We start from the raw sequence: 22,887 nt of genomic DNA, 5'->3' as shown, positions 1-22,887 counted from the left end.
GCACGTGAAGAACATTTGTTAACCATTTCCAAGTCGTGATTTGTTTCTAAATTACCCACTTGAATCATTTTTGTATTCTTCTTGTTCTAGTAACATAACTGACTGATTACGCTGCATCTCTTTTATGGGTATAGACTGATGTAAGTGATGCAGTGTGACAGCCTACTACTCTGGAGCTGAGACTATTGCTCCCTCCTTGCTGGCCTCTTCCTGCAGGAAATCCAAATCTCAATGCAGCCATTAGAATTAAATACATTTTGATAAATAACAACAGGAAAGTAACAAAAGATTATTATTTTACAGCAGGCCTTTGAAGCCACTCAGACTCAGCCTGTCTCTTCTTGCTTCCGAAGTCTGGCTTTAACTGAATGGGCATTGATTTTTTTTTTTTTTCATTCAGGTTCATAGAGAATCAAGTTTAAGAGCTTTGATATAAATCCTACATTTTCCAAAGAAAATCTCACAAAAGAATGGGGAAACTTAGAGGATGGGTGGTGGCTAGCCTGAGGAAGTCAAAAGCCTGCAAGCTGGCCAGCCAGCTAGCTAGTCCAGAGGCACTGGGCCTGGGAGCTGGAGAGTAATAAAAAAGATGGGCTCTCAGAGCTTCTGGCCATGAGGAGAATGAGTGGCCATGAGTGAGTGCTGGTGGGAAAGAGGCAGGAAGGACACGGTCATGAAAAGATGAGGAACAAAGTCCTCTATTTAGCTATGATTCTCCTACTATAAAGGGCCCACTCCTCAAGGAAAGAGTAAGATTTATATAAACTACCTCATGAAGAGAACTTTTAAATAATAGTAATAATGATAATAAACTAATCCATTAATTTTATACTCTAATAACCAGATTAACATATAGTCTTCCTTAAAACCTTTTGGAAATATACTAAGTACATACATGTTCTCACACTTCTATAGGGAATCAAAATATCTAACAACCAGTCCAGAATGAAGCAGTGCCCCAGAATGTATGCCAGCCATAAACACCAGTAAGGCCATCCTGGAGCATGAAGCTGAATAGAATCCCTGAATATACACACAATTATACAAATAACAGGCATCTCTTTCCTCCTCTGCAAAGTTCCACACTGGATTCTAGTACTTTTTCAAGCAATGAGAGTGACTAGTGATGAAAATTTAAAAGGAAAATCTGAGGTCTGTCTCATGTATGTTGGCTTTTTGTCTGAAGCTTAAAATAAAAATGGCGTAAGAGCTTCTTTCTCCATTTTCAACACTCTATGTGTCCTCCTCTCTGTCCCCAAGTCCTAAAAGCCAGCAACTCCCCCACTCCCACACCCGTGCAATCCAAAGCTCCCTTCTCCGTGGCTACTTGGTTGTCTGTGTTTCCAGAATCCTTGAGCATTGCCTCCTTCCCATATTTCTCACATATCTCTCCAACCAGGCAGCACCCCTAGCAATTTCTCACTTCTTTTCTGCCTTCTCTGCCAGACATTATTTCAAATCCAACCCTCCACTCATAAGCTTTCTACACTATTCACTGCCTTGACATTCTGTCCTTTAGAAATTCTTTGGAGAAGAACAGCAGTTTTGGGATGTTCTGATGTCCATGTCATAAAGGTGTAGCTCCCCACACCATTTCTTTTTTTATTTTTTTGAATTTTATTTTATTTTCTTTTTTATACAACAGGTTCTTATTAGCCATCAGTTTTATACACATCATTGTGTACATGTCAATCCCAATCGCCCAATTCATCCCACCACCACCCCCACCCCGCCGCTTTCCCCGCTTGGTGTCCATACGTTTGTTCTCTACAGCTGTGTCTCTATTTCTGCCCTGCAAACCAGTTCATCTGTACCATTTTTCTAGGTTCCACATACATGCGTTAATACACGATATTTGTTTTTCTCTTTCTGACTTACTTCACTCTGTATGACAGACTCTAGATCCATCCACGTCTCAACAAATGACCCAATTTTGTTCCTTTTTACGACTCAGTAGTATTCCATTGTATATATGCACCACATCTTCTTTATCCATTCATCTGTCGATGGGCATTTAGGTTGCTTCCATGACCTGGCTATTGTAAACAGTGCTGCAATGAACATTGGGGTGCATGTGTCTTTTTGAATTATGGTTTTCTCTGGGTATATGCCCAGTACTGGGATTGCTGGATCATATGGTAATTCTATTTTTAGTTTTTTAAGGAACCTCCATACTGTTCTCCATAGTGGCTGTATCAATTTACATTCCCACCAACAGTGCAAGAGGGTTCCCTTTCCTCCACACCCTCTCCAGCATTTGTTGTTTGTAGATTTTCTGATGATGCCCATTCTAACTGGTGTGAGGTGATACCTCGTGGTAGTTTTTTTTTTTTTTTTTTTGCGGTACGCGGGCCTCTCACTGTTGTGGCCTCTCCCGCTGCGGAGCACAGGCTCTGGACGCGCAGGCTCAGCGACCATGGCTCACAGGCCCAGCCACTCTACGGCATGTGGGATCCTCCCGGACCGGGGCACGAACCCGTGTCCCCTGCATCGGCAGGCGGACTCTCAACCACTGCGCCACCAGGGAAGCCCCTCATTGTAGTTTTGATTTGCATTTCTCTAATAATTAGTGATGTTGAGCAGCTTTTCATGTGCTTCTTGGCCATCTGTGGGTCTTTGGAGAAATGTCTATTTAGGTCTTCTGCCCATTTTTGGATTGGGCTGTTTTTTTTTTTTAATATTGAGCTGCATGAGCTGCTTATATATTTTGGAGATTAATCCTTTGTCCATTGATTCATTTGCAAATATTTTCTCTCATTCTGAGGGTTGTCTTTTCATCTTGTTTATGGTTTCCTTTGCTGTGCCAAAGCTTTGAGGTTTCACTAGGTCCCATTTGTTTATTTTTGTTTTTATTTCCATTACTCTAGGAGATGGATCAAAAAATATCTTGCTGTGATTTATGTCAAAGAGTATTCTTCCTATGTTTTCCTCTAAGAGTTTTATAGTGTCCGGTCTTACATTTAGGTCTCTAATCCATTTTGAGTTTATTTTTGTGTATGGTGTTAGGGAGTGATCTAATTTCACTCTTTTACATGTAGCTCTCCAGTTTTCCCAGCACCACTTATTGAAGAGACTGTCTTTTCTCCATTGTATATCATTGCTTCCTTTGTCATAGATTAGCTGACCATAGGTGCGTTCCCCACACCATTTTTAAATGGGAACATTTATTAAATACTTCATGTCAGTCATTCTCCTGGATAATCTACTTATGTCATCTCATTTAACCGTAACAATGTAGTTACACATTATTTCCACTTTGCAAGGAACTGAGAATTAGAAAGGCTGAGGAAGTTGTAGAGATCACACAGCTAGTAAGCCATGAAATCAGGTTTTGAACTAGGAGACAGTTTGACTCCAATCTGTTTTTTTCTTTCCATAGGTTACTGCTCGAAAATTTTAAAAAATACTAATAAAACTATCCAAACTTATGGAGTCTGGCCTTGATTTGACTGACATTTTTGTAAACTCACTCGAATGTTTACAGTACAGGAAAAGAAGTCTGGGTCACCACTGGACATCTCCACATTTCTTATAAATCTCAAGTCAACAGAGCCCTAAGCAACGCTAAGCCTGAGAAAAATGTTAACCAGGATAAACTCTGTCTATTATTACCGAGGGGAAATAAGATATCAAGTTGATAGATTCCTCATATATGTTGCCATTTATTCGAATTAATGCTCCATTAGGTATTCAGAGAGTACAGAAAGATCAATGATGATCAGCTGGGGGTTGGCAAAGGAAACAAACCCAAAGCATTATTTTAAGGGCTGAAGGGATTGCTTTCTTTCTTCAGACTTAGAGAAAAGGCAAAAGTATTGACAGCTAGATATGGGTCCCAAGGAAAGAAGGGAGACTTGTTTCTGCTCAGGGTTGGGGTGTGTGTGTGTGTGTGTGTGTGTGTGTGTGTGTGTGTGTGTGTGCGCACGTGTGTGTTGGAAGGCAATAGTCACATGCTGGGATCCAACTGCACTCAGGCGGGTTTGGAGGACCCCTCTCGGCCTCTCTGCCTTAGGAAGGCCTGAGCAGCGACTTACTCTTTAGGGGTGTGTTGACTAACTGTGGACTTCAAGTAAAACTGTATTATGTTCAACCTCAGAAACATTTACCAAAAAATCAGGGACCATGACCTCCTGGACAAAAGGAAAACTGTCACAGCACTGAAAGCAGGAGAGGACCGGGCCATTCTCCTGGGACTGGCCATGATGGTGTGCTCCATCATGATGTACTTTCTGCTGGGAATCACACTCCTGCGCTCATACATGCAGAGGTAAAGCCATTGGGTGCTTGGGACTGTCTTTTGTCTCCCTTCTCCCTCCTCCCACACAGCTTATCAATCTTGAGGTCCTCTTCCTTACCTTCTTTCCTAAAAAGAACTTTGAGCAGTGCCTGGCACATACTATTTGTCAATAATGTTATCTAACAATGATAAAAATAGTTATATGTATAAACTGCTTACTATGTGCCAGGGACTTGCCATACATTACTTTTTTAATTCCCATAACTATTCTACAAGTATGAATATACTCATAAAAATGGCAAAACTGAGGCTCAAGATAGATATAATTTGCCCAGTGTCATACAGCTTTAGTGTTCGGCAGAGACAAGATTCAAAACCACATCCTGTTAATTCCAGAATCCCTATTCTTGCCTCTTCACACCTCTGTCCATTCTCCACCTGCATTCCTTTCCACCACACCCCACTCTTCCATCACCCCAAATATTAGTGGTTCTCAACTGCACGTTTCAACTTCCTAAGAAACTTTTAAGAATACTGACATCCAGGCCCCACCACAATCATTCCACAGGGTCAGATTTAGTAGGTCTGGAGTGGGACCCATTCACCAGTATCTTTTAAATTTCCCCAGGTGATTCTAATAGGTTGAAAAACACTACTATGCACTAACTTTTTAAATTAAAGATTTTGAACCCTTCTTATTTAAATATTTGCCCTAGGTTTACTGAATAGATAGAGAGGCAATTGAATACTGAGTTGTCAAGTGTTCCTCCTGAGTAAGCCACATGATAAATCTCCACAGCATCTCTAGCTAACTGTTGTCCATAAATTGGACACTTTGAGCACAGGAAAGCCCAGCATTGCTATAACTAATGGGGAGGGTCTCAGAGTGCTTCAGCTTAAAGAAACAAGGCCCTTTCAAATGAAAACTTGAGGTTTCAATCCAAAAGAGAATCAAACCATTTTGTGGCATTCATTTCCCCACCTAAATTAATACTTTCATTTTAGAAGGAAAATCTAGTTGAAACACAGTAATCTGCTAAAATTAAGGCATCATCTTTCCCATTTGTGGCTGCTCTGCTTTGTTTCTCTGATGCCTTCAGCTGTGCAGCTTCACAGTGAAAGCTCTGATGCCTCAGGCCCCAAGAGTTCACTGACTCCAAAACCGCTTTCAGATCCTCACATCTGCTTAGAACCACATAAGACTTTTTTCCTCCTTGTATAAGCAAAATCTGACCACCCATGTCCCAGGAAAATACAAATTGCCACACCAGAGGGGGTCAGTGCTAGTATCCTGGCTCTGGTATGAAACTGGACATGGAAAGGGTGCCCTGTCAACACATGTCCAGCAAAAAGAAGGGCTATTAATCTGCAAAGAATGTTTTCTGATCACTCTGGTAATCAGCTTATATCCAGAAGCAAAACATTGATTCTGGGTGTGTTACTTCCTAATTACAAATATTACCTTGATCATAAAATTATAAATGTTTTAGAATGAAAAGCTGACCAATGGGCAGCTGGAGGGTTTGTTTGTTTGTTTAATCTTTCTAATTGAGAGGTTCCAGGGCACTGATAAGAACCCATTAATCTGCATATAACAAGAGCCTCTTTTCCACTGTTTGTGGGGAAGAAGGGCAGCACCATGGAATGAGCCCGGGCAGTAGAGAAATAAAGGATTGGATGGAATCACAATTTCCATCACTTATTAGCTGTGTGTCCTTGCATGTATTTGATTTCTCTGACTGTCAATTCACTCAGCTTTAAAAGGAATTAATACCTAACCTATAGGGTTATTGGGAGAACAAAGAAGACAATGTATGTAAAGCACCAGTTAGGGTGAAGGGGGATGCAATAAGTGATTGCTCTTGGTATAATCAAAAGGTGGAGTTATCTTTTCTCCCTTATTAGAAAGACCTTAAAGAAATATATCACTGTCCTTTCATCTGTCACATTGGACCTCAAGCCCCTCCGCCCTTTCACCATCTCTCCTCCCCTTCTCCCTTACCCCTTCACTGCCTACAAACTGGGCAGACATTGCGAGGTGAGGACCAAGGCATGGCAGGAAGCAGCTTAAAATGCAGAAATGCAGGGTGAGTACAGGTTGTGATGTAAAAAGATGCTGCCTTATGCTTACCAGTGAATTTGATAAGGAAAAATATCCAACTTAAATCAAGCACTGGAGAAGATGATACTATATCTGATGGAAATCATTGGCAAAGTTCTCAGATGCCAGGCAAAGTTTGTCTGTGTTTATATTATAGTTAGCCTAAAGCTGCTCTATTTAAAAACATACACATTAACAAATAGGTTGTATTATAGATCTTGAAGATTCTTCAGGTCAAGGAGCTGACAAATGTTCCCCTCTGATTACACCTTCTTTGCCCTTGGCATTTGGGCCTGTGCTTATTCTCCTCCTCTCTGTGTAGTGTGTGGACCGAGGAGGCTCAGTGCACCTTGCTGAATGCATCCATCACGGAAACATTTAACTGCTCCTTCAGCTGTGGTCCGGACTGCTGGAAACTCTCTCAGTACCCCTGTCTCCAGGTGTACGTTAACCTGACTTCTTCTGGAGAGAAGCTCCTTCTCTACCACACGGAAGAGACAATGAAAATCAATCATGAGGTAGGAGCTGGGCGCACACTGCATCTCGTTCACCCCCACACAGCTCCGCACCGTTCCATCTCTCTGTCAAGTTCCCCTGTGCCAGCACTTCAAAGGAAAATGCCACTAGGAAGCAGGCCCTTCCTCATCCAGTCACAGAACTCACTACACTACTTGACTCTCTTACTTGGGAAACATTTATTTTCTGTGCAAGTGGTGGTCAAATCACTCCCCATTTTGGAACAGTGAAGATTTAGCCTTTATTTTCATTCAGAAGGGTAAACATTATATCCTTATTGATACACAAATAGACTTAGTCTTTCAAAGCAAATGTGCAGTTTAGTCACAGTTGTACAAGCCAAAAAGCAAAATATTTGTCATATACCTGGGAACCACGGGGTAAAACTATATTTTGCTTTTCCACGGCCATTGTCACTTCATTCTGTGGTCTTGGAGATGTAACTTAAGCTCTCTGAGCCTCAGTATTCTTTTCTCTAAAAATGTAATAGCAATGACCATCTTGCAAGGTCATTCACTGTGAGGATTAGAACAGAGTATGGAGAGTGCTGAGCAGAGCACAGGTGAGACCTTCAACCCATGGTCACAGTATGTGGGCCTGTGCATATTTCTTCACATGTGTTATGTTCATAGAGGCTGAATTTTCCAGCACGAACACATTCAAGTCCACATGCTGGATGCTCAACATGTATTGTATTAAAGCTGCACATAAAATTTGCATTTAAAAGGTCTGGGATGACTAATAATGTGTCAGCAGAACCAACCTGCCATTATCAATTTTAAGTTAAATACATTGTGTTTTGGATTTATGGTAGCAATTTAGATGGCCAGAGTACTTTCATATGCCAAGACAACCTGATACCATTCTCCAACAGGACAATTGGCTCTTGTCACCAGGATACAATTCTCACAACTCTAGCCTTTCTTGTAAAAACTTTTCATTACAATTATCAGCACTTAAATGATACAGATTATATGTATTGAAAAATATTCAGTAGCTGCAAAGCTTGATACTAGAACATAAGATTCGTTTTGTGATATATTAACAAAAAGTAAGTAAACCCACCTTGCATTTTGGTTACAGTAACTTAAAAGAATTCTTGCAAATATCTCTGAGGACACAATGTCTGCTCTGATTTCCTTTTGTTTGTGGTACCCACAAACAATACCAGTCCTAATCCTATTCTACAAATATACATAGCCTAGTTCTCCCACAAAGTATACATTTTTCAAGATCCCTCAAGTCAAGTTTTTAAATCAAAACTGACCTGTAATGATGAATGTCTGTAAAACTCTCAAATCTCCAAGGAATTGGAAATTGGCCAAAATTGAATAGGCATCAAAAAGTGGGACATATTTTCTCATTTTGACACTTTATCACTACAGTATGAATGCAGTATGAATGAATGCAGTATGTAAGCTATAAACCCTATGAATGCAGTATGTAAGCTATAAATCGGGAGTGAACCTACCATGGAAAATCTCAGTTAAAATTTTAGGACCAGTATTCTGTCTGCTGTCAGTATGATACTAGGTCATTGTTTGGTTTATTTACCTTGTTTTTAACTGTAAAACATGCAAGAAATGAAAAAGTACAGCTCAAGCACTTGTTATAGAGATTCCCCCACATAACCACCATGAAAGCAAAGAAATAAAACATATCCTGCACTTGCAGGAAATCAGAACCTTGCAGTTCTGGTGACTAATGTTATTAAGTACATTTTCATTTATTTATTGGCATTTTGAATATCCTTTTTTTTAATAATGTCTGTTCAAGTCCCTTGTTTTCTATTGAATTGATTCTATTGGATGGTTTCTTCTTAGTATTCATTGTAGGAATTCTTTAAATCTAGATATGAACCTTCCTTGATTGTTGAGTTGCAAATACCTTCTGAAATGAAAGGTGGCCTTTCACTCTCTTAACGATGTATTTGAATGAAAGAAGTCTCTAATTCCAGTGCAACCAAACCTTGTCAATATTTTTCTCTTTTCTCTTTTTTCTTTTTCCTTTCTTCCTCTTCTTCTTCCTTTCTTTTTGTTTTCTTTTCTTTTTTTCAAATGTTTGGTTGTCCTGCTGTCTGTTTAAAAAGTCTTCACCTACCCTGAGATCATGAAGTCATTCTCCCAAACTATCTTCTAGAAATGTTATTGTTTCTCCTTTCACATTTAGAGTACAATCTGCCTGGAATTGATTTTTATGCAAGAGTCAAGTTTCTAGGTTTCTTTTTTATTCATATGGACAATCATTTGTCCAAGTCCATTTATGAAAAGACCACCCTTTCTTCACTGGATTATTTTTATGATCCCATTTTCCCCTCTATTTTCTTGGAAGTTATGTGTTCTGTCACTATTCTTTTAGTGTTTAGTGATTACAACTTGCAATCTTGACTAATCAAGGATATTAAAACATTTTAACTCCATTTATTCTCTTCTCAAGTTATATATTATCATCATTTTTATTCGATATATACTTTAAGCCCATGAAGATATTATTATTGTTTTTGTATATAGTAGCTGTCTATTTAGATGTGTCCACATCATTTTCCATTTTCTTATTCTTCATTCCTTCCTTTATCCTTGGTCTGGGATCATTTTTTCCTATTTCCTGAAGAACACTCTTTAATTATTTAGTGCAATATCTGATCTAAAGAAATCTCTAAGCATTCATTTATCTGAAACTATTTTCTTTTCATTTTCATTCTCAAAGTATATATTCACTGAGTATATAATTCTAAGTTGGCTGTTATTTTATTTCTGTACATTGAAAGCATTCCATTGTCTTCTGGTGAGCATTACTACTATTTGGAAATCAGCTCTCAGTCTAATTGCTACTTCTTTGAAGGTAATTTTGGTCTACTTTAAAGATTATTTTCTTTGGTTTTCTACAGTTGAACTACTATGTGCCAAAGTAAACATTTATTTCTATTTAGCCTGCTTAGTGTTCCCAGGGCCTCTCTCCCTCTTCCTTGATGTTCTTTGTCAATTTTAGAAGGTTCTCAGTCATTATCTCATCAAATATTATCTCTGCTCTCATTCTTTCCCTCTTCTCCTTTTTGAATTCCTACGGACTGTATGTTAGGTATTCTCATTGTATCCCCTGTGTGTCTTCCTGTCTCTTTTGTATTTAATATTTTCCCTCCTTTTGTCTCTCTGTGCTTCATTATAGATATTGACCTACCTTCTGATTCACAGTTCTTTCCTCAGCTCTGACTAATCTCTTAAACCCATCCATTGAGCTCTTAATTTCTCTTATTGTATTTTTCATTTCTAGAATATCCATTTGGATCTTATTTATAATTTCTAGTTTTCTGCAGTATTCTAATTATTCTCTTTTAAATTCTTCAACATAAAAGTAAAATTGTAGTTATTTTAAAGTTTATTTTGATGACTACAATATCTGAAGCCCCTATGTGCCTGTTCTATTTTTTTTAATTGTTTTCATGTTGCATTGTAATATCTGGTTATTTTTTATTAGTTGTCAAACACCATATCTGCAAAATTATTTATAAAAACAATTTTAAGCCTAGGTTGATATCATGATGTCATCTTTTCCAAAAATTATTTCCATTTGCTTCTGCAAGGCCCCTAGGTGCCATTCATGATCACCTTATTCTGACTACATAAATTGAGATATTCAAGTTTGAACTTAAGTCCCTTTGAGGATCTATCTTCTTCAGGTTGACCATTACTCCTAGGATGCAGCCCTTAACAGTTCCAGCCCAAAGTGAATAGGGTGTCATCAGAGCACCCACTTGATAGGTTGTTAATGATAATTCCTGCCCTTAGCTCTTCAAGGCTGTCAAAAATTCCATCCAACCTTCTAGGATCTCAGCCCCCTTCTAGAATCAACAGACACTTCCAGGGGAAAGAAAACACCAAACAGCTGGATCACCTTCCTGGCCCAGTAGTTCTTCACTCGCTGGTGAGCTGTCCTCTGCCTTTAATCAGAAGTAAATACGTGGAAAATACAGTTATCGCCATGTCAAAAGGTCACTAAACCATGATCTTAATGTAGCATGAGAAATATACAGGATATTCCTGGGGAGAAAAATTAAAATATTCTCTATCTTGACCTCTCCTTCTTATTACTATTCCCCAAGCTCACCAAAAATAGTAGTCTTTCCCATAGTTACCAACGAATGGGCATGGTTTTACTGAGATACATAAGGCACTACTGACAATGTTTGATTTGGGACAACAGGAGGCAAAGGTATATCAGTCAAGCTGTCTGCTTCTTTGTAGAAAGATATCCAAAAGGATTTTATTTTTAAATTTTCACACTCTCTCATATAGTCTTTTTCTTTGGCTTTTAAACTCAGTGACCAACCTCTTGTCCATATTACAACTGAAGCTGCTTAAGCTGATAAGCTGGCATGCTCTTGTGGAGCAACTGGCTGACTAACGGTCTCTAGGAGCTGCAAGCAGGCTCAAGAGCCCCTGCCTCTTCTGGCTACAAGGCTGTCACAGGAATCATAAACTGTGGCTGCGTATTAATTCACTATGGTTGTTAAATTTCTCAATGCTGATCTCCTTTGAGAGTTTAAAACCTTGTTTACCCACCAGGGATCCCCAAAACATGCCCATCTGATTTAAAAGAGTATTAAAAATGAATCTTTGTGCAAAACCAGAAAGTATATCCATTTTTGGTATGTAGTGTACTACCACATATGTGGTATTTTATATATCGCTGTCATGAGGAAGACAGCTATTTTGGATGGAGAGTAAATTATATAAATTAACCAATTATTTATAACTCCAGACTCAGCATCACCCCTCATTTTGTCACCTTTCTGAAGCCTTCTGAGTTCTGCACATCCAGAGAATATACATATCTGGACTAGAATTTCTCAGCCTCAAGGCTCTTAACATTTGGGGTGGAATATTCCTTTGTCGTCTGTGAGGGTAGGGTGGAGACTTGTTCTGTACATTGTAGGATCTTTAGCAGCATCCCTGGCCTTTACCCACTAGATGACTAGCATCATCCTCCCTCCAAGTGTGACAACTAAAAATGTCTCCAGGGCTTCCCTGGTGGCGCGGTGGCTGGGAGTCCGCCTGCCGATGCAGGGGACGCGGGTTCGTGCCCCGGTCCGGGAGGATCCAGCATGCCGCGGAGTGGCTGGGCCCATGAGCCGTGGCCGCTGAGCCTGCGCGTCCGGAGCCTGTGCTCTGCAGCGGGAGGGGCCGCAGCGGTGAGAGGCCCGCGTACCGCAAAAAAAAAAAGTCTTCAGACAGTGGCAAAACCACTGCTCCAGATTTTATTTAGCTTTTAGCTTGAATGCTGGGAGATTCTACAATTTTAATCAAAGCTTGTAAACACTGAGTTCCTCTGCACAGCATTTGGTAGGGTAAGGATAAAAGGGAAGAAAATAAAGTGAAGTTGAGAATCTAAATGGGAAAAAAAGAGGGGCCCACATTTATTAAGTATCTACTATATACTATGTGCCCAGCACTATGCCAAGAACTTTATAAAAATCATCTCATTTAATCCTGACTAAAACCCTACTCCTAAAGTAGTAATAGCCAAATTTTATCAAGAGCTTAAAATGTGCCAGGCACTGTATAATACTAAATATTTTACATGAACTCATTTGTTTAATTACAGCATCAATCTCACATATTAGGTACCACTGTTATCTCCACTTCACAATAATGAAGCTGAGCTCAGAAAATGAAATAATTTTCCCAAAGTCACACATTCACTAATTAGGTCTGAATTAAAATCTAAGTCTCTTTACCTAAACACGCTCTCTCTTAAAAAGCAAAACATTAGCTCATCCTCTTGAGAGGGTAAAGATAAGAGCTTTAAAAAACTCTAAATTCTAAGAAATATTTATCCTTCTGATGGTATATTTTAGTGAATAGGTGAGAATCCATGCCATTTCATCATACTCCAAGAGGTGATTAGGATCAAGTAAAAGGCCATGAACAAGGACTAGAACTATCCGGGATCCACAGGAACAGTCAAGGTTGTATATTCAACACCAGTTTACACAGAATGCATATTAGATAGAAGTGCACCCTGAAAAGATGGGAAAAAACATGCCCAGAAATTTGACATATGACATCCCCATAATCAGCACCTTAAATTTAGGGATATTTAAATTAGAAATTTCCTGAAACTGCCTATGGACCATAGATTCAGAAATGCTTCTGTGATTGACAAAGTTTAGTCACTGCTCACCAAAACTGAATTATGGCACAGTTAAGGGCATCTTTGTGCAGAAATGAAGGGAAGAATGTGTCCCAAAACAGCTTGCACTGAGCATCAAGAAGAAAAGCATGGAAAATGAACCTACTCCTTTCCATTGCTGAGAAAGAGGATCATGGTGAAGGGCAAGGTCAAATTAGATATCTGACTTACTCAAGGGCTAACTGGATACATCATGGACCTGAGGGCTCCATGGCTTAAGCTATTGTGGATATTAACTAATCCTGCAGCTCCACATGGCTTCTATTTCATTAGTGGATTTCCTAGGTCTTTTAAGCTTCTCCTCTACTCCACATCAAGCAGTAATGCCACAACAAATGTGAAAGCTCTGAAAAACACAGAAAAGGAAAACCTCTCTGGAGGAATCTGTGTCTCGATACTGCAGGAAACTATGGTACATAGCAGAGTGTGAATACTGTTTTCCTCTCCTCTACCAAACATTTCAAACAGTCCCACTTGCCAAAATCAAGCAGATACTAGGAGTGCAAACTAAAATTGTCTAAATGTTGTGGGATTCGCCTTTTTAAAAGTGATGGTAAGAAGCAGGAAGTCTCAAACAAGAATGAAAATAACATCCCAGTTTACTCTCTCACCTCCTCTGTCCATCACTAATGTTCAAAGAACTCAAAAGTTTAGAGCACTCCGAGACTGCCAGCTGGGGATCTCTACATCCTTTGAATATAGGGATCATGTCTCCTTCTCCAGCACAGAACACAAAGCCTGGCATGTCATACATGCTTAATAAACATGTACACAACACTGTTTGTGGACACTGAAGGAGTCCCATCTGACTTTAGAACCAAGATATTTATGCTTCAATGAGCAGTGTTTTTGTTTTTATCTTGTAGGCATTGTGGACTAGGATGCCCTGGATACCACAGAGTTCTCACAAATTTGTGGCCCACCTCTGTGAAGTGTAGAGCCTTTACTAAGAGCCTTTTCAGCCTCATTGCTGGTCCCACTTCATCATTCCCACCACCCTTGTCCTGTTTCTCTCTAATGATCTGTTTTAAATTGTTTATGTTTTTCATGCCTATACCCAGCATGCAACTTGGTACTTTAGAGACACTCAAAACATATTGATTAGATTTCATCAAACTTAACCCCTCTCTGAAATAAGACACTACCCTTTTAATAAAAGAACAAATGAAGAACAAACCCTTCCCCTGAGGTGATCCTGGGAATTAACAGTTCCCTTCCTACCATCATAAAGAAAAGGAGGCTGACCAGTGAGGTTATCCAGCCAAATATACCCTTCCTACTGCCCCCACTCCTTCCCACAGCTTTTATTTTTAGGGTGAAGACCTGTCACTTTTTGCTTCACACATGCCTAGTGAAGCATGGCTGAGCAAAAGCCCAACAGGTGCTTTCTCAAAACTTCTGTCCATCACGAGAATAAAAATGACTCTATTGATGTGAAAGATTCTGGAAGGGAGGCTAAGAAAACTTTCAGTTGCTTTCCAAAGAACTGGAGAGAAGATGCAATTGCTAAATCTTTGTGGTAAGGGAAAGGACAGTCAGGAGAAGGTGACAGGATCCAGGTTTCCTCAGCTGGGGAGACGAAGGGTCACGTTGTGGGGCCATCTCTGTATTTTCGATACTAAAGAGAATTTAAGGGAGTTGGGAAAGCACAAAGGTTTATTAACAAAATTCAGGATTAAGAAGAGAGATGTGAGGGCTTCCCTGGTGGCGCAGTGGTTGGGAGTCCGCCTGCCAATGCAGGGGACACGGGTTTGAGCCCTGGTCTGGGAAGATCCCACATGCCGCGGAACAACTAAGCCCACGCGCCACAACTGCTGAGCCTGCGTTCTGGAGCCCACGAGCCACAGCCCCTGAAGCGCATGCCTGGAGCCTGTGCTCTGCAGCAAGAGAAGCCACCGCAGTGAGAGGCCTGCACACCACAATGAAGAGTAGCCCCCTCTCTTTGCAACTAGAGAAAGCCCACTTGCAGCAACGAAGACCCAGCACAGCCAAAAATTAATTAATTAAAAATAAAAAATTAAAATTAAAAAAAAGAGAGAAGAGAGATGAGGGTCTAAATCTTCCCCTGAATGGCTGCCTCAGAGTTTTGCTAGGTTTCTATATCCATATGTTAGGCACAAAAGAAAGAAGGACCTATAGCCATGGTAATATAAATATATATAAACAAATTTTGAGTGGCATTTAAGTGTCTTGTGTATATAAAATTATTATTCATATGTTCCTTTGTGTTATATATCATGCAGTCTAAAAGTTAAATCTTTCCTAGCCCATACCTCCCACCAAGAAAAGAATGATCTAAAAACACAAGGATTTTTACCTTTTCAATCTACGTTACATTTTTCCAGCTAAGTGTTGATCACTTACTAAAGTTTTCATTTGTTGAAATGCACTCTCCAAACATGTGATAAAATCATAAGATCACTAAATCTTTACCCCAAATTCATACCAGTCTCAGAAACATACACATGGCTATAGTTTGAAACAAAAACTTAGAATCCTAATGTGGGATTCAGCATAATGTCAAATCTCTTTGGACACAAAAACAAGGAACGCGTGACAAGAGCCATCAAACAGGACTGTTCCTGTGAAAACCACATAACTAGTAATTTTACCCTCCTTAAAGTTTTCTTACTTTAGTATGTGGCACTTGTTTAAAGACTTTAGATCATATGGACAAATGTGATGTTCCAATAAAAAATATGTTAAAGAAAATTTATTGGTGCTTTATGCATATTCATAATTTAATCCTCACACACCCTGCCAGGAAGGCTCTATTAACCCTACTGTATACAAAAGTTGATTCTGAGGAGCCAAGTAACTTGCTTATAGAAACACAGTAACACAGTAACCAGACCTCTTGAAGACATGTCAGGAGCTTGTGATACTATCTTATATATTCATTAGCACAAAAGAAGGACCCATCAATAATAGAAGTAAATGAATGATTGACATATTATGATAGAATTTTCAAGGATAATAATAGTCTAGTGGGAGCCAGTTTATGTGTGTTGAAAGGTGGTGGGTGGCAAGGTTAGAAAAAGCTAAAAACACAAGGGCAGAGAAATCTTTTCTCTACCAGTAACGTGGAGTTGCATTTCTAAGTGCCTGGCCCTGAGGACCCACACCCGATCATGTACGGGACACACCTCATCTGGCCAGTCCAAACGTGTGCATTTGAGACCCTGATGACTAGAAGCTTTAATAAAGCAGCTCCTGTATTACAACCTTGCTAGATGGTCTCAAAAGTAATGTATATCGCATTGTATTTGGAAGAATCTTATATAGTGACAAACTTATTGTCACTGGCTGATAAGTGTTTCTCCAAAAAAAATTTAAAAGCCAAATCAATTCACAACAGCATAAGAAAAGGAAAAACTCCATTTTTAATGGAATTCCATTTTTATTGAGACCATTTCAATAACTTAGTACTGTTAGCCACTAAAACTACTACTATAAACTCTCTTGGCACCAAAATATAAAGAACCCTGATGCATGCATACGCTAAATTGGCTCTTTTTTAATTCAACCACAAATGACTTGTCTTTAAATTTTTTTACTGTTTTTTGAATCAAAGCATTAAAAAAAATTGTAGACATGATCTAACAGTGCTGAAGAAGGAAAAATATAAAGGTAACCCCTTACTGCTTTAAACTCTTTCAATCCAGCATCCAGCCAGTAGAAAATGTATCATGGCAGTCATAGACCAATTTTCATACTAAGTTATAACTCACTGAGAAATTCTGCTTTCTTGGAGATACTTTCAGACCCTTAATGTCGTGCTAGTACCAGCTCTCTGCACTAACCACATTTATGAGTGTTCTCACATTTATTCTTAGCTGATTAAATATGAGGTTGTCAACCAGCCCTTGTATGAGAATATTAAGCCTTGTTTATGATAAATATCAGCATGCTCATCCTCCATTCTTAACTAATTGAAGAATCTTCCTGCTGTTTATAAACAAATAATCCAGTGATTACAGCACAGTGAAAAAAAGCAAGTGCCAGTATACCCACTAATAAAGTCAGGGGAAAGAGTCATTCAAACATACTCCATTAGCAAAACTCATTCCATTTCTTTTATATTTTCTTCCTGTGAAATATACAAATCTAAATTGGTTCTGGAATCCAAGGTCTTACCCCTAAGCTCCCATCAGTATAGCTCAAAGTTCACCAACAGCCCACCTCATCTGTATCTCTACATACAGTTGTGTGAGTTGTGTACCGTACAATTCTAGGGGTACCAGTGACATTGTAAAACTCATAGATGTCAATATTTAAATCACAACTTATAAACTGGTAGTAGCAGTAAAATATGTGGGGGTTTTTTTCATAAAATCAGTGTATTATCACAATTTTTCAACAGAGAATAACAGTGTTTTGATGAGGGGGCATAGTTTTCTAATTCACATTAAAACACGAGATTAGCAGTGATCTTGTCACAAACCATTTTAATTCAGGTAAATCAATTAATCATTTGATAATGTATATAACAAAGGATAGGAATATTTTTCCTATTGGGAGGCACCTTACCATAAAGAGGGCAAAGACTTAACCAAGGGCCCACACATCTCCCAAAGAAGTTACTTAAATCACTTTTTTCCTCACTTTTTAAAAAGTTAAATGCATTGTTATATCAGTTTTGTCACTGTTCACATACAGACCAAGGAAGAGGTTCACAGAGATTTCATCTCCTCAAAGACTGATCTATAAATTAGGAAAATATATGCAAAAACATATCCAATAAGTAATAAAAAGAAAAACTACAAAGTTCTTTAATTCCATCTGTATCCAGAGAAGAGGGAGGGAGAAGAGAAGGAGAAAGGAGAACAGGAAGAGAGAATAGAGGGGAAAGTATCACAGAGAGGTGAGGGCTGGCAGGCAGGGCAGGGCAGGGAAGGAAAAGAGAGATACAAAGAAAGAAATCAGAGGATGTAAATGTGTAGAAAAAAAAAGGAGAGGCATATAGAAGAGATACAGCAAGAAAGATAGCAGGGGAAAAAATCAAAGAAAAGTTATTGTAAATTCTCAGATGAGTGCTGGTTTAAGAGTAAACTGAATTGATTCTGCTTTATGTTTCCTTGCTTTATGGAAAAAGTTACCTTGTCAACATTAACTGGGCATGAACCATTTATCACAGCTCTTTATTCAATATCTCTACACTTTCTGAGATTCTTTTTCAGCAGCTCACCAGGGGTACAGCTGTCTTCTTGACTAGTAGCAAGGTGACCAAGGTGATTTGGCTGAAAAAAATGAAGCCAAGCTGAAAAGATAAGAGTTCCCTGAGATAACTGACAGCTGTGGACAGATACAAGACAGAAAGGTCGACACTCTGGTTCCATGGAAAAGTATGTTCAGTGGAGAATAATGAACACTCACCATGCTTAGCTGTGGCAAAAGGAATCCACTGGAGTTATCCAATTGTTTTTTGGAGTTACCCAATTTTAATCAATATTTAAGCTATATGAGTGAGCTATCAAAGTACATCTTGGCCAGATACCTAAAAACATTGTTTTAATCAGTGTGTGAGTTCTTAGGGTTTCTAGAGGCACTAGTTTGAATATGAAAATAAAAACCATCATGGTTATTTCACAGATCATTAAGTTGGCCTCAGTACTCCTCCTAGTACCACACACGCACACATACACACACACACAGAGTATCTTCTGGTGACAGTTTATCTCATTTTCCACAGTGCTCCTATATACCTAAGTGTGGAAAAAATTTTGAAGAATCCATGTCCCTGGTGAATGTTGTCATGGAAAACTTCAGGAAGTACCAACACTTCTCCTGCTATTCTGACCCGGAAGGAAACCAGAAGAGTGTCATCCTAACCAAACTCTACAGTTCCAACGTGCTGTTCCATTCACTCTTTTGGCCAACGTGTATGATGGCTGGGGGCGTGGCTATCGTTGCCATGGTGAAACTCACACAGTACCTCTCCCTGCTCTGTGAGAGGATTCAACAGATCAATAGATAAAAGCAAAGTGGATGAGATCATTTTCTTTAAAGCTCAAATACTGTTTTCTTTCATTCTTCACCAAAGAACCTTAAGTTTGTAATGTGCAGTCTGTTATGAGTTCCTTAATATATTCTTATACGTAGAGCAATAATGCAAAAGCTGTTCTATATGCAAACATGATGTCTTTATTATTCAGGAGAAGAAATAACTGTTTTTTGTTGGTTGGGTTTTTTTCATAATCTTGGTTCAAAGCTGGAACTAGTACTTCCTTCTCTCCTTCCACCAAAATCAGGCTCAGTTATTCATTTACCAAGCTTCATGGAGGTATACAGACAATATCAGTGTGATAAGGTCTGTGCTCAGAGTGGTCAGATTTCTTGAAGATATTTCTGCAATATTTTTCATCATTCATTGTTTACTAAAGCTGCAGCCAAAAATATTTTTTTTCCTTACTCTATACTGAGCCCTGGAGCAAGTGAAGGTACCAGATTTCCTTTAGGACTTTAGGCATTTTCCTTATATTTCTACCATATCACTGTAAAGAAGGGGGGAAACCCAGCCAGCTATTTTTCTTTTATTACTTTATACTCATAACTTTAGATTTTTTAACTGATTTCCAAAAAATAAGCTGTTTTCCTTAACCAATTCTATAATCTCTTCCTGTGCTTTAAATAGAAAGTGAACAGAGCCCTTTTCCATGTAAGACCCTGCTACTGTGTGAGGAAATAACACTTACAAGGAGTTTCATTACCTGTGAACTGACAATGTTGAATAGATGATCCATTACAATCTGGGAAAGTCTATGTTACTAAGATATTTGTGTTAAGATCTTTATTCCATTTCAATTGAACTGTTAGATGGTAAAATTAAGATCCTACTTGCTGGTCAAGACTGGTGGACTGATTTCAACGGGTAAATCTATCGTGGCAAATTAACATATTGGAATATTGCTTTTGGGAATTTATGTTTAAATTAATGAGTATGTAGTCTCTCTTTCTGACACGTATTCCCTGATGGGATTTTAAAGCTATATGCACAGAATATTTGTCTCTACATGTTTTACTTTTCTATTTACAGTTCCCTTTTTTGTTGTTAGATTTTATACACACTTTTTTTTCCTGACACACACTTGAACTGAATAACAGATTTAAAGGAAGCCTTTGTTCACATTGACATTCACTTCTTGTGTTTGGAGGTGGGGGTGGGGGTGGGGGAATGAGGAATTGGTTTTAAACAAAAACATTCCGTCTCTTATTTAACATCAATATCAGAAGAAGAAGACAAACATCTATCTTTCTCATCTATTTAAGTACCTTTTTCTAATGTAGTATCAAGGTATTGCAGAATTTTACAAATCATATTTGTGGAACGAATGGTGAAATTAATCTGATGAAGTAGAAAGTATTCTGCAATATTGTAATACATAGTTTGACTTCTCATAAACAAATAAATCCATAGGGTATAATCAGGACTTCAAATGTGTAATTAAAACTTAAAAAAAAATCCATTATATCAGCAAGATTTGAATACCTCTTGCACTCTAAGCTAGCAAGCCCATGGCAGGCCAAAAACCTATGATCCACTATTTTTAAGCTTATTTAAAGAGATTATAAAGAAAGTTCCCTTTTTAACACCCAAACACATACACACAACATTATGAATACTTGGAAAATATGATGGAAAGCTCAATTCTTACTCCACCTTAAAAACATAATTCTGAAGATGATAGAGAAATCTTTGTGACTACAGAGCTAAAAATTTACAACCTTTAATGTTCCTTGGGCTTCCTTCAAGTGATCCAAGGGTGAAACATATGCAAGTATTATTATATGAGTTACTTTTTATTTTTCTCTGGATTTTTAATTAAAGATTTCCAACTGATGTATCAGATAAGATTGTAGAAATCTCAAAATAATGACACCAAAAAGAAGTTAACTAGTGCCTTCTTGAATTCCAATAAAGCAACAGCCCCTTAAAGTAATTTAAATGTATATGCAATTAAATACTCATCATTAAAGGAGAAAGAACTGGGGCTAGTAATAATGTTTTAAATGCTTTGCATGTGTTAACTAACTTAATGTTTATAGCAACCCTATTAGAGGGAGCACTATTATTATCCTATCCTACAGATGAGAATGTTGAAGCTCAGAGATGTTAAGTAGCTTCCCCAAGGTTACTGCAAACACTAAGATGACACAGAGCTGAGAAAGTACCCAGCTTGCAGCTTTCCCATTGTGGTAACCATTTACATGGCTTTGGGGTCTTTCAGATAACACTAATGTGGTCTGGAAGGGAAGCAGGACTGAGCAGACAATTTTTAAGCTGAATCTGTTCCACCCTTTCACATTTGCAGGAACTATAAGGAATAATACAAAGTATACCACTGACTTCTCTCTTAAGAATGAATTTGTAATCTACTGGAAGGGTTGAGATAATACATACGAAAAAATAGAGAACAGCTAGGTCTTTAATCCACATCAATGCGGATAATATCTAAAGAGGGTTGGTATGAGGCTTAACTGGGAGGTATTAAGTAAAATGCCTAGCACTGTATATAGCATATAATAGATGCCTACCAAGTGGTAATTATTACTATTAATAGCAAAATGTATAAGTCATATTAATAGTATTAGTATAACCACTAGTAGTATATGGTCTCTTGGAGCTAGAATAGCTTAAAACATCGTTTTGCCCAAAACTCACACCAATGCATAAATCCCTTCTAATCCTTAGCAGGGATCATCTAGCCATAGGGACAGTTACTACTTGAATCCTACCAGAAGTGAGACAGGTTACCAGTTAATAAAACAATGCTAAAAATTTTCCTGATAACAATTTGAAATCTGCCTCCCTATATCTACTCACTAAATCCACACAAAACCAGATCAATACTCTTGTCACTAACTTATTCTATTAGTGTTATTTTATTTAAAAATGGAGGGAGGGTAGGGAAAGAGCAACTTCCATTTGTTTAGAGTATAAGACCATAGAAAATAACTCATTCATCCAGAATTATGACATAAATGAAAATTTATAAAGGTAGCATAAATGACATCAACTTTAAAAGGTAGCATAAATGACATCCAACAGTGGAAAACTTATAAAGGTAGCATAAATGACATCAACTTTAAAAAGCATAAATGACATCAACATTAATAATATAATCGTTAGAACCTAAACATTCATGAATTAATTAAATCGATAAGTTAGCTAAACCCTTTAATGCCCATGTGAATTTTATACCTCTCAAGTATGATTTGGCCTTCTGGAAAGTAACACTATCTGAAATTTTACATTATGTCCTTATTCAACTTTATGACAACAAACTAAGTTGTCTAAGTAACCAGATTACTTAGGAGCATAGATGTTTTCCTAACAGAATGTTGCTACAATTGTGCCATGGGTTCATCTTGGCTAAGGTACCATTCTCCAGTGCAATGCCAAGGAACTGGAAGGAAATGTCATTCTGTGCATTCTTGTAGTGACTTTATGAGCAAATGTTTCATTTAGGTAGGAAGAGAAGTTGTTCTCTCAAACAATATAATCACTTAATTAGGGCTTCCAGACCTGTTCTTCAGCCAAGTTCCTCTAAAACAAATTTAATCCCCAAGCCCTTGCAAACTGTAATATGACTTGTTACCAACATAGTATGAGATCAGGCTATGGAGAAAGCTTCAAGGTTCTCTCCCCAATCCCACTACCTATTAGCACAATTAGCAGTACCATAAGTTTTCGTAGGTAGAAGTCACAATATCTCTTCATAAAAATCTCTCCTCCTCCTCCTTGGTGTCTCTCTCTCTCTCTCTCTCCACCCCCCTTTCTCTTAGCTCTATTTCTTCTCCTGTTTAAACTCCATACACCAGCAAAGATGATCCCCAGCCATTA

General features: G+C 38.3%; 1 protein-coding gene across 1 annotated transcript in view; it reads left to right on the top strand.

Annotated features, from left to right (window-relative positions):
* Positions 1–19,814, top strand: part of KCNMB2 (potassium calcium-activated channel subfamily M regulatory beta subunit 2) — a 237,240-nt gene extending 217,426 nt beyond the window's left edge. The window contains exons 3-5 of the mRNA XM_029214997.1: positions 4,097–4,267; positions 6,661–6,856; positions 18,736–19,814. Of these exons, the coding sequence (XP_029070830.1) occupies positions 4,097–4,267; positions 6,661–6,856; positions 18,736–19,020 (652 nt within the window). The 3' untranslated portion in view covers positions 19,021–19,814. The remainder of the gene's footprint in view (positions 1–4,096; positions 4,268–6,660; positions 6,857–18,735) is intronic.
* Positions 19,815–22,887: the final 3,073 nt, after the last annotated feature.

Source organism: Monodon monoceros, unplaced genomic scaffold (assembly GCF_005190385.1).
Source record: "Monodon monoceros isolate NGI ecotype Baffin Bay Population unplaced genomic scaffold, NGI_Narwhal_1 Super_Scaffold_11, whole genome shotgun sequence".
Taxonomy (NCBI): Eukaryota; Metazoa; Chordata; class Mammalia; order Artiodactyla; family Monodontidae; genus Monodon; species Monodon monoceros.
Note: the sequence above shows the minus strand (reverse complement) of the source record. Positions and strands in the feature narration are given on the sequence as shown.